Raw genomic sequence first — 13,348 nt, 5'->3', positions numbered from 1 at the left:
TATAATTCCAAATGGGAAAATATTTCTGGTTTAGGGAATATTTCGGAATTGAGGTGGCCACCCAGACACTTGGGACTTAAAGTAAATATAGGATTCGTGCTCTACTTTGATATACATTTTATGTGGGTTCCATAATACAATGATCGGTTAATAAGTTCTGTTAGAGGGTGGAGTGAACTTCAGGTCTTTGTCCCGAAAATGATTATCAGTTTCCCGAAAATCAATCAATTTCCACCCCAAATAGCTTTTATAAAATACGGAGGTATTTTGGGGTGGGACGGCTCCCCAAACACATGGCTCTTCAATTGGATATCTAAGACGATCTAGACATGTCCGTCCGTCTGTCCGTCAGTCTGTTGAAATCACACTACAGTCTTTAAAAATAGAGATATTGAGCTGAAGTTTTACACTGATTCTTTTTTTGTCCATAAGCAGGTTAAGTTCGAAGATGAGCAATATCGGACTATATCTTGATATAGCCCCCATATAGACCGATCCTCCGATTTATGGTCTTTGGCCCATAAAAGCCACATTTATCATCCGATTTTGCTGAAATTTGGGGCAGTGAGTTGTGTTAGGCCCTTCGACATCCTTTGTCAATTTGACCCTGATCGGTCCAGATTTGCATATAGCTGCCATATATACCGGTCCTCCGATTTAGGGTCTTGGGCCCATAAAAGCCACATTTATTATCCGATTTTGATGAAATTTGGGACAGTTAGTTGCGGTGAGCCCTTCGACATCCTTCGTCAATTTGGCCTAGATCGGTTCAGATTTGGATATAGCTGCCATATAGACCGATCCTCCGATTTATGGTCTTAGGCCCATAAAAGCCACATTTATCATCCGATTTTGCTGAAATTTGGGACAGTGAGTTGCGTTGAGCCCTTCGATATCCTTCGTCAATTTGGTTCAGATCGGTCCAGATTTGGATATAGCTGTCATATATACCGATCCTCCGATTTAGGGTCTTGGGCCCATAAAAGCCACATTTATTATCCGATTTTGCTGAAATTTGGGACAGTGAGTTGCCTTAGGCCCTTTGACACCTTTCATCTATTTGGCCCTGATCGGTTAAGATTTGGATATAGCTGCCATATAGACCGAACTCTCGATTTAAGGTTTTGGGCCCATAAAAAGCGCATTTATTGTCCGATGTCGCCGAAATTTGGGACAGTGAGTTGTGTTGGTCCCTTCGATACATTTCTTCAGTTTGCCTCAGATCGGTCCAGATTTGGATATAGCTGCCATATAAACCCATCTCTCGGTTGAACAATGACTTGTACTTATAAGCATTTGGTCTAAATCGGATGATATATCTATATAACTGTTATGGGGCATAAGGTATGCATTTTTCAATGGATTTTGACGAAAGGTGGTTCGCATATATACCCGAGGTGGTGGGTATCCAAAGTTCGGCCCGGCCGAACTTAACGCCTTTTTACTTGTTTTTTCCTAAGAAGAGATGCCGGGAAAAGAACTCGACAAATGCGATCCATGGTGGAGGGTATATAAGATTCGGCCCGGCCGAACTTAGCACGCTTTTACTTGTTAAGAATATAATATAATTTAGAGCTTAGAAAAATTCGGTTTTAAAGGAGGTATAAAGAAATGACCGATATTGTTGTTGTGTCTTCATTAGGCTAGCTTAGGTTAGGTTGGGTTGAACAAGTAAAAGCGTGCCAAGTTCGGCCGGGCCGAATCCTGGGAACTCAACATAATGGATACTGCCAAAAAAATTATACAAAATAAATTTAGTTAAATGGCATAATTTTATTCTACATACCAAACTTCTGTCAAACCAGCAAATATTAAAGCTTCTAGGAAACGAAGAAAGATGATCCAGAGACTGGTTTACATGGGAGCTATATTAGGTTATAGACTTATTTGGAACATATTTGGCACAGTTGTTGAAAGTCGTAATAGAACACCGCATGCAAAATTTCAGCCAAATCCGACAAAAATTGCCGCTTGTAAGTGGTCAAGAAGTCAAATCGGGAGATCGGTGTATATGAGAGCTATATCAGTTTATAGTCTGATTTGGACCGTACTAAACACAGTTATTGGAAATAATAACAGAACACTACATGAAAAATTTCAGCCAAATCGGACAAAAATTGCGGCTTGTAAGGGAACATAAAGTCAAATCGGGAAATCGGTTTATATGGGAGCTTAATCAGATTATGGGCCGATTTCAACTGTACTTGGCACAGTTATTGGAAGTGATAACAGAATACTACACGCACAATTTTAGCCAAACGGGCAAAAATTGCGGCTTGTATGGGCTCAAGAAGTAAAATCGGGAGATCGGTGTATATAGCAGCTATACCAGGTTATAGACCGATTTATACCGTACTTGATACAGTTGTAGGAAGTCATAACAGAAGAGTACGTGCCAAATTTTAGATAATTCGGACAAAAATTGAGCTTTGTAAGGGCTCAATAATTCAAATCGGGAGATCGGTTTATGTGGGGGCTGTATCAGGTTATAGACCGATTCAGACCGTACTTGGCACATTTGTTGGAAGTCATAGCAGAACACCACGTTCAAAATTTTAGCCAAATCGGAGAAAAATTGCGGCTTGTAGGAGCTCTAGATGTAAAATCGGGAGATCGGTTTATATGGGAGCTATATCAGAAAATAGACTGATTTGAACCGTGCTGGGCAAAGTTGTTGAAAGTTTTAATGGAACACAGCGTGCAAAATTTCAGCGAAATCCTACGAAAATTGCGGCTTGTAAGGTTTCAAGAAGTCAAATCGGGAGATCGGTTTATATGGGGGCTGTATCAGGCTATAGACCGATTCAGACCGTACTTGCCACATTTGTTGAAAGTTATGACAGAACACTACGTGCCAAATTTTAGCCAAATCGGACAAAAATTGCAGCTTTTAAAGGCTCAAGATATCCAGGGGCTCTAGAAGTAAAATCGGGAGATCGGTTTATATGAGAGCTATATCAAAATCTGAACCAATATGGCCCATTTGCAATCCCCAAAAAATTCAAGCGGCTAACTTTATTCACTTCTAAAATCCCACACTGCCTCACCATCGGTCACCACCTCACCATCCAGTATGTATGAAACCCAGTCATAGAACAAAGTCTGGGGTACGCCAACCACCTTATATGGCAAAGAACCCAATCAAACATCCATACTTTTCTCGAAATATTTATATGTTTTATTATTTTTTTTATTATATAAATTTTGGTTTAATTATAAAAAAATATAAAACACCTTGAAAGACGGAACGTCTTTATTGTAAAAATTTTAATTTTGTATCAGTTATGAAATACAATTTAAACATTTACTTGGAATAGGCAAAAAATTAACCGCGACGTCCACCTCTTTTTCCGCGTCCTCTGCCATATCCACCCCAACCACCGCGTCTACGTCTACCTCCGCGACCACCTCTTCCGCCGTGGCCACCTCTATCGCCACGTCCACCTCTACCGCCGCGTCCACATCTCCCGCCGCGTCCACCTCTTCCACCGTGGTCACCTCTACCTCCGTCATCCCAACCACCCCATCCTCCTCCGTGTCCATGATGATGAGGTGAATGTGGTCTACCACATCCTCCTGGTGGCCGTGGTGGATGGGGGCATGATGGAGAAGTTGGTTTTGTAGGCTTACATGTGGTATCTCCTGGTTCTGGAGCAAGGGTAGTATCATCTGTACTGGAATCAGTTACTTGATCATCGCCACCGTCAGGTGTAGCAACTTCGCCGTCATCATTATCGTCGCCATCACCAAAAGCAGGTGTAGTATCATCATCACCTCCAACAGGTGTAGTTACATCATCATCTCCAGCTACAGTAGTAGCATCATCATTGTCACAACCATCTCCATCTCCTTGAGCTTGTACTGCCACAAATAATAAGGCCAAGATGGCAAGTACCCATAATAACTTTAATTTTGCCATTGTGTATATTCGGGAAAATTGCTAAAATCTCACGAATGCATTGCAGTTTTATAGCAAATCGATTGTGTATCTTGCCACTACATTTGCAATACGTACAAGAACTGCAAATGGATAAATATTTGCTGTATGGCTTGCAATTGACGTAGGATCTGCAGTGCAGACTCTGCAAACGACCATAGTTTTTGTGTAGTAGTATTTGATTAATTGCGGTTTTTTAGCTCCCCTTAAGCTTCCACAATCATTGAGGAATTTATAATAACAACACTGGATGACAATATTTTTTCTAGTATGGGGTAAAAATTATTCTTAAGACTCAATAAATCCACATTTTTCAAGTTTCCTCACCCAATTTCAGACTCTAATACTTTAATGGTTCTAAGCAATCCGTATACGAGAAAGTACTTGGAGTAATTGAGAGTAAAATTCTTCTGGTAATCGATGGAACAATTTCTTAGCCTAAAATGTTTAAATTCGAAGCCAAAGATTTTGAATTTTTATACCCTCCACCGAGGTGTTACAAACGTCATTTCGTTTGTAACACTGCGATATATGCGTCTAACACCCCATAAAGAATGTAAATTTTTGATCGTGATTACATTTTATGTCGATCTAGCCATGTCCGTCTTTTGAAAGCACGCTAACTATCGAAGCAGTAAAGCTAGGCGCTTGAAATTTTGCACATATACTTCTTATTAGTCGATCCATGTTTTTATATAGCTGCCATATAAACCGATATTGGGTCTTGACTTCTTGAGCCTCTAGAGAGCGCAATTATAATTCGATTTCGCTGAAATTTTACACGAGGTGTTTTGATACCACTTCCAATGTGCTTTCTATGGTTCAAATCGGTTCTGAATTCTTGAGCTACTAGAGGGTGCAATTCTTATCCGAATTGGGTGAAATTTTGCATATATCGTTGAGAAATAGCTTCTAACAACTGTACCAAGTATGGTATATATCAATCCATAACCTGATATAGCTGGTATGTAAACCGATCTTGGGTCTTGAATTCTTGAGCCTCTAGAGGTCGCAATTATTACCCGATTTGGCTGAAGTTTTGCACATGGTATTTTGGCATCACTTCCAATATCTGTAATAAGTATGGTTCAAATCGGTTAATGAACTGATATGGCTGCCATATAAACCGATCCCCCGATTAGATTTCTTGAGCTTCTAGAGGGCGCAGTTTTAATCCGATTTGGCTGAAATCTTGCACTATATTGTAGTTGAAGAATGACTTCTAACAACTGTGCTAAGTATGGTCTAAATCAGCCCATAACCTGGTTTAGTTGCCATATAAACCGATTTCCCGATTAGACTTCTTGAACCCTTACAAGCCGCAATTTTTGTCCGATTTGCCAAACATTTTGGATGTGGTGTGCTGCTATGACTTCCAACAACTGTGTCAAGTACAGTCCGTCTATAACCTGATATAGCTCCCCTTCCGATTTGATTTCTTAAGCCCTTACAAGCCGTAATTTTCGACCGATTTGGCTGAAATTGAGCATGCAGTATTTTATTATGGCTTTCAACAGCTGTGCCAAGTACAGCCAAAATCGGGTTATAACCTGATATAGGTCCCAAATAAACCGATCCCCGGATTTGACTTCTTTAGCCCTTAGAAGACTCAATTTTCATCTGATTTGGCACAAACCGCCTAGCCATTCACATAGTAAGACCTACGTGATTACCAACTGCCATTCTCTCTTTCCGATGAATTCTTCACACAAAGGCTAACCTCGGTTAATGTACTTTCTGACGACACTCGGATGTAAATGCCAATTCCTTGATGCTGCTCGGATTTACGCCTCTCAGTTTTTCCAGTGCATTTGAGGAAAAAGAACGATAATGTATTTGGCGTGTTTAAGAGTAAATTCGTATAAAAATATTTCGGCCAATTGTATATTCTAAACTGAAAATTTACAGACTCAAATATTTTAATAATAATATATGTGGGCCACCGTTGCGCAGAGGTTAGTATGTCCGCCTATGACGCCGAACTCCTGAGTTCAATCCCCTTACTCTTGCAGGCAACAATTGTAAGATATCCCGTTATGTTAAAACTTCTCCACCAAAGTGGTGTCGCTAGGAGGTCCATTATCTTTAAGCTTAAACTTTATTAGTACAGCACTCATTCATATGAGAGAAGTATTCCCTGTTCCTTAATGAAATATTCATGAGAAATTTAGTATTTAGTAATATTTTACCGTATCGTTCTAAACAATATGTATGCGAGAAAGTACTTGGATTGTTTGAATGTAAAATTCTTACTAAAATCTACAGTAGCATGCTTTGAAGCTTTTAAACTTTAATGGTGGAGCTCGAGGGGAGAGTCTCAGTGAGAGGCCAGTTGGCACTGACCCTTACTTGAATAATGAGTGCCAATGATACTCGAAATGACAAGGTGAGCTATTGGCGCCATTAAATAACCAATGGCCAACGTCAGCGTCTGTTCCCGGGTTAAGCGCGGCTGGAAGCAGGCATGTAGGAAAAGGAAAGAATCTCTGCGAACTATTCAATACCAAACGAGGAGCAGATTATACATGAATAGCTATGCTACTCATTCACACTTCTCACAAGAAAACACATGCTGTGGCGGCTTCATTGGGTCTGGCAGTAAATGGAAATAAGTCAAAATGAATGGTTTCAACTCCCACAACGTCTTGTGCACCTGAGCAGATATAAACAAGTAAATGCCATGGATGGCATTTGTCGAGTTCTTTTCCCGGCATCTCTTCTTAGGCAAAAAAGGATATAAGAAAAGAGTTGATCTGCTATTAAAACGATATCAAGATATTGTCCGGTTCGGACCACAATTAAATTATATGTTGGAGACCTGTGTAAAATTTCAGCCAATTCGTATAAGAATTGCGCCCATAGGGGGCTCACGAAGTAAAATAGAGAGAACGATTTATATGGGATCTGTATCGGGCTATTGACCGATTCAGACCATAATAAACACGTTTGATGATGGTCATGAGAGGATCCGTCGTACAAAATTTCAGGCATATCGGATAATAACTCTCTCCTTTTTTATACTAATTTCGTCATTCTGATTGTAACTACTCGAAATATTCGTCTGAGACCCCATAAAGTATACATATTCTTGATCGTCGTGAAATTTTATGTCGATCTAGCCATGTCCGTCCGTCTGTCCGTCCGTCCGTCTGTCTGTCGAAAGCACGCTAACTTCCGAAGGAGTAAAGCTAGTCGCTTGAAATTTTGCACAAATACTTCTTATAAGTGTAAGTCGGTTGGTATTGTAAATGGACCATATCGGTCCATGTTTTGATATAGCTGCCATATAAACCGATCTTGGGTCTTGACTTCTTGAGCCTCTAGAGTGCGCAATTCTTATCCGATTGGAATGAAATTTTGCACGACGTGTTTTGTTATGATATCCAACAACTGTGCCAAGTATGGCTCAAATCGGTCCATAACCTGATATAGCCGCCATATAAACCGATCTTGGGTCTTGACTTCTTGAGCCTATAGCGTGCGCAATTCTTATCCGATCAGAATGAAATTTTGCACGACGTGTTTTGTTATGATATCCAACAACTGTGCCAAGTATGGCTCAAATCGGTCCATAACCTGATATAGCTGCCATATAAACCGATCTTGGGTCTTGACTTCTTGGGCCTCTAGAGTGCGCAATTCTTATCCGATTGGAATGAAATATTGCACGACGTGTTTTGTTACGATATTCAACAATTGTGCCGAGTATGGTTCAAATCGGTTCATAACCTTATATAGCTGTCATATAAACAGATCTTGGGTCTTGACTTCTTGAGCCTCAAGAGGGCGCAATTCTTATGCAATTTGAATGAATTTTGGCACGTAGTATTTTGTTATGATATCCAACAACTGTGCCAAATATGGTTCAAATCGGTTCATAACCTGATATAGCTGTCATGTAAACAGATCTGGGGACTTGACTTCTTGAGCTTCTAGAGGTTTCAATTTCTATCCGATTTGGCTGAAATTTCGCAAGACGTTTTTTATTGTTACTTTCAACAACTATGTCAAATAAAGTACAAGTCGGTTCATAACCTGATATTGCTGCCATATAAACCGATCTGGGATCTTGACTTCTTGAGCCTCTAGAGGTCGCAATTATTATCCGATTTGCCTGAAATTTTGTACGACGAATTCTCTCATGACCATTAACATACGTGTTTATTATATCGATCACCATATAAATCGATCTCTCTATTTTACTTCTTGAGCCCACAAAGGGCGCAATTCTTATTCGAATTGGCTGACATTTTACACAGGTCTCCAACATATAATTTAATTGTGGTCCAAACCGGACCATATCTTGATATCGCTCTAATAGCAGAGCAAATCTTTTCTTGTATCCTTTTTTTTGCCTAAGAAGAGATGCCGGGAAAAGAACTCGACAAATGCGATCCATGGTGGAGGGTATATAAGATTCGGCCCGGCCGAACTTAGCACGCTTTTACTTGTTTTTGATCAATTCTTTAAATGGGGGCAAGCGTAGCTCAAAGGTTTTCATTTTCGCCGTTTACGCTAAACGCCTAGGCTTAAATCCCGACCAGAACATCCAAAATCAATTTCTACTATTGCCGACACTGAGGAATATTTACCTTAGATAATCAACCCACTAACTGGCGTCGCTCTGCGGCAAACCGTTAGAACACATCAACAGAATGGAGGTCCTTTATCATAGAGTTTAAAATGTATAAGAGACAGCACTCATTGACATGAAAAAAGTATCCCCGATCCTTAATGGAAAGTTCAAGGGCAAATTTGTCTTTTAAAGGTCCAAAACAATCTGTTTTCGAGAAAATACTTAGAGTTTTTGAGAGTAATATTCTTTTGAAAATCTAGGTAGATTTTGTTATTCAATAAATCTAAATACTTAACTGAAAAGTTTGTACCCTTATAGAATACTTTAATAGTTCTAAATCAAATCTGTACACAAGATTTGCAGTGTTTGACTTAAATTAAATGTTTAACTTCTGAACTGAAAACTTTAAAAATTCATTACTTCAATTGCTCCAAAAAATCCGTTCAAAAAAGTACTTGAAGTGTTTGAGAGCAAAATTCTTTTTAAGAAAGTACAAGTACAAAGTAATCACGCTACAGGCTAATTGAGATAACTAGCTGGAACTTTGCAGAGATTCTTGCTTTGTCCATAGGCTGGTTAAGTTCAAAGATGGGCTATATCGGACAATACCTTGATATAGCCCCAGGTAGACTGATTTTCCCATTTAAGGTTTTAGGCTCATTAAAGCTACATTTATTATCAGATTTTGCTGAAATTTGACATAATTTATTGCGTTTGACTCCTCGATATTCGTACTGAGTATGATCAAGATCGGAATATAGCTGCCATATACACTGATCTCCCAATTTAGGGTCTTGGGCCCATTATTACCCGATTTCACTGAAATTTGGCACAAAGATATATATGATGCTTCCTGACATCTGTCCCCAATATGGTTCAGATTGGTTTATAGTTGGATATAGCTGTCATATATACCAATCTCCCGATTTTAGTCCTTAGAGCCACGAAAGCAACGTTAGTTACCCGATTTCGCTGAAATGTGACACAGTGGGCTGTGTTAGGCCCTACGACATACGCATTCAATATGACTCTCATCGGTCTATATTTGGATATAGCTGCCGTATAGAGCGACCTCCCGTTTTAAGGTGTTGGGCCCATAAAAGGCGCACTCATTATCCGATTTCGTTGAAATTTGGCATAGTGACCCATGTTATATTTTGATATAGGTGCCATATTGACCAATATTAACCATTTGAACAGTGTTTTTTTATTTATTCGACCACTCGACGTCCGTGCCGAGTTTGGTCCAAATCGAACCATATAAATGTTAAGACTTAAATGTTCAAATGACTTAGGTTTGACTTATGCTTGTACCGTGGGTATCACCACTGCTTCTGTTGAAGTCTGGAAATACAAGAGCCGAGTTAAGGGAAAGGCGCGTGTAATACATTATAAAGGGCGATTTTTGAAGAGCTATTGGAAAGTTTTTCAAAAAAACAAGTAAAAAGGCGTTCAGTTCGGCCGGGCCGAACTTTGGATACCCACCACCTCGGGTATATATTTAACCACCTTTCATCAAAATTCGGTGAAAATTTCATACCTTATGTCCCATATCAGTTATATCAAAATATGTTCCGATTTGGACCAAATATTATTAAGTACACTAGCTACATCTAAAAATAAACCGATCTGAACTATATACGACACGGATGTCGAAAAGCCGAACATAAGTCACTGTGTCAAATTTCAGTGAAATCGGATTATATATGCGCCTTTTATGGGGCCAAGACTTTAAATCGAGATATCGGTCTACGTGGCATCTATATCCAAATCTGGACCGATTTGGGCAAAGTTGCATAAAAATGTCAAAGAGCCTAACACAAAGCACTATCCAAAATTTCGGCGAAATCGGACAATAAATGCCTCTTTTATGGGCCCAAAACCCTTAATCGAGAGATCGGTCTATATGGCAGCTATGTTCAAATCTGGACCGATCTGGGCTAAATTGAAGAAGGACGTCGAAGAGCATAACCAAACTCACTATCTCAAATTTCAGCGACATCGGGCAATACATGCGTCTTTTATGGCACCAAAACCTAAAACCTAGATATCGGTCTATATGGCAGCTATATCCACATCTGGACCGATCTGTGCGATATTGCAGAAGTATGTCAAGGGGCTTAACTTAACTCACTCTTCCAAATTTCGGCAACATCGGACAATAAATGAGCATTTTCTGGCCCAAAACCATAAATCAAAAAATCGGTCTATATGGCAGCTATATCCAAATCTGAACCGATCTGGACCAAATTGAAGAAAGATGTCCAAGGGCCTAACACAACTCACTGTCCCGAATTTCAGCAAAATTGGACAATAAATGTGGCTTTTATGGGCCTAACACCATAAATCGGAGGATCGGTCTATATGGCAGCTATATCCAAATCTGAACCGATCTGGACCAAATTGATGAAAGATGTCCAAGGGCCTAACTCTACTCACTGTCCCGAATTTCAGCAAAATCGAATAATAAATGTGGCTTTTATGGGCCTAACACCATAAATCGGAGGATCAGTCTATATGGCAGCTATATCCAAATCTGAACCGATCTGGACCAAATTAAAGAAAGATGTCGAAGGGCTTAACACAACTCACTTTCCCAAATTTCAGCAAAATCGGATAATAAATGTGGCTTTTATGGGTCTAAAACCTTAAATCGGCGGATCGGTCTATATGGGGGCTATATCAAGATATAGTCCGATATAGCCCATCTTCGAACTTAACCTGCTTATGGACAAAAAAAGAATCTGTGCAAAATTTCAGCTCAATATCTCTATTTTTAAAGACTGTAGCGTGATTTCAACAGACAGACGGACGGACATGTCTAGATCGTCTTAGATTTTTACGCTGATCAAGAATATATATACTTTATAGGGTCGGAAATGGATATTTCGATGTGTTGCAAACGGAATGACAAAATGAATATACCCCCATCCTTCGGTGGTGGGTATAAAAAACATAAAATTCAGAAAAATGCATCAAATCTTTATTTGAATCGATAGGACGGTCCATATAACTTAATATTTGAAGATTATTTCATGCAAATATCGACCGTGATGGTCCATCCACATAGTCCAATTTAGGCATACTCTTTCCAACATTTCGGCAAATAAATGCTTCAATGTTGTCTTGAAATGCGTCAATCGAAGCGGACTTGTTTGAATAGATATCAGCTTTAACACAGCACTACAAAAAATAGTCTAAAGGCTATAAACCACACGATATAGACGGCCTATTGACCGGTCCCGAACGTGAAATAAAATCTTCACCGAATTCTCCTCTCAATAAGTCCATTGTTACTCGTACTGTGTGGCACGTGTCTCTTTGAAACCACATTTCATACAATTAGAGTTCTTGCATTTAGGACAAAAAAATTTGGATATCATTTCACGGTAGCGCTTACCATTCACACTTATTTTACGATTCGCATCATCATTGAAGAAGTACGGTCCAATGATGCCACCAGCCCATAAACCGCCCCAAACAGTGACTTTTTCTGGATGCATTTGTAGCTCTTGCAATGCTTCTGACTGATCTTCACTCCAAAATCGATTGTTCTGCTTACTTACCCACCCATTGGGCCAAAACTGAGCTTCTTCTTCGTTATTTGAAGACTCCCATAACTCGCCTTGTCATATCGAATATCGCCTTGTCATATCGAATATCAGTATTTAATTAAGAGCCGGCCCCTCTTTGAGACTCTTCACTCGATACCGCTGATTGTCTACGACTGCAGTTGCTGCTACTCCGCGATGGAGCATTCTGTGGACGCGCCCGGTTGCTCTCAGCTGAGCTTCTCGGAATGACGATGAACACCACACAAATCGGAATTGAGAGTTCCAACCCGTTTGGTGCTTGATAATCATCCCATGCCTGGAACTGCAACTAGCCACCTTAGGATGCGAACGAATCAGTGTTAGGATGTGAATTAGTGCACTAGTCGCAATAGGATGGGAACGAATTGACGTTAGGATGGGACCTAATAAACTAGTCGCCTTACGGTGTGAACGAATCAGACTTAGGATGCGAACAAGTCAGAGTTAGGATGCGAGCGTGTCGCGCTAGAATGCGAACGAATCAACGTTACGATGTGAACAAGTCAGCTTTAGGGTGTGGACTAGTCGCTTTAGGATTCGTACGAATCAGCGTTAGGTTGCGAACGAGTAGAATTAGGATGCGAACTAGTCGCGTTAGGATGTGAACGTCTCAGCGTTAGGATGCGAACGAGTCACATTAAGATACGATGGGACGAATCAGCGTTAGGATGCTAACGAATCAGCGTTAAGATGCGAACAAGTAGACAAGTCGCGGTACGATGCAAACGAATCAGCGTTAGAATGCGAACTAGTCGGCATAAGAATACAAAGTTAGTTTTGGTACCAACGGGTCCGTGAGTGAGGATGCGAACGAACCAACGTGAGGATGCGAACAAGTAGAGTAGTAGCGGTACGATGCGAACGAATCAGCGTTAGAATGAGAACTAGTCGGCATTAGAATACATAGTTAGTTATGATACCAACGGGTCCGTGAGTGATGATGCCTACAAATTGATTATAGGATGATGAAATCCTTAAGGCTTCGCGGCTTCCTGACTGCGGACTATGCAAAACGCTTTACTATTCAGTTTGCTCGACGACTCATGACAAGCCAACTGGTGGCGCGTGTCATGTGGTCTATGGTCGCAATCTGGACTTATATACATCCTGCACGTCGGCATCAATACTTGCTCTGTAGGCGACTGCATCTATCGGATCGTTATTGAGTCATAATCCGGTTTGCCGGATGAGATCAATTTCTTCAGGTGCAATGGGAGGCGGTTGTTCTCCAAGGACCGCATA

At 40.2% G+C, this 13,348-nt stretch overlaps 1 protein-coding gene across 1 annotated transcript; it reads right to left on the bottom strand.

The window, feature by feature from the left end:
- Positions 1-3,325: 3,325 nt before the first annotated feature.
- Positions 3,326-3,919, bottom strand: LOC106094174 (guanyl-specific ribonuclease pgl-1-like). The gene has a single exon (XM_013261371.1). The coding sequence runs from the start codon at positions 3,917-3,919 to the stop codon at positions 3,326-3,328; it is 594 nt and encodes a 197-aa protein (XP_013116825.1).
- Positions 3,920-13,348: the final 9,429 nt, after the last annotated feature.

The sequence above is a fragment of the Stomoxys calcitrans genome, chromosome 1 (assembly GCF_963082655.1).
Source record: "Stomoxys calcitrans chromosome 1, idStoCalc2.1, whole genome shotgun sequence".
NCBI classification, from domain to species: Eukaryota; Metazoa; Arthropoda; class Insecta; order Diptera; family Muscidae; genus Stomoxys; species Stomoxys calcitrans.
The sequence above is the reverse complement of the archived record's forward strand: the minus strand, read 5'-3'. Positions and strand labels throughout refer to the sequence as shown.

Excerpts from the sequence above, each read along its gene's own strand:
- LOC106094174 (XM_013261371.1), bottom strand. The coding sequence starts at position 3,919 with ATGGCAAAATTAAAGTTATTATGGGTACTTGCCATCTTGGCCTTATTA.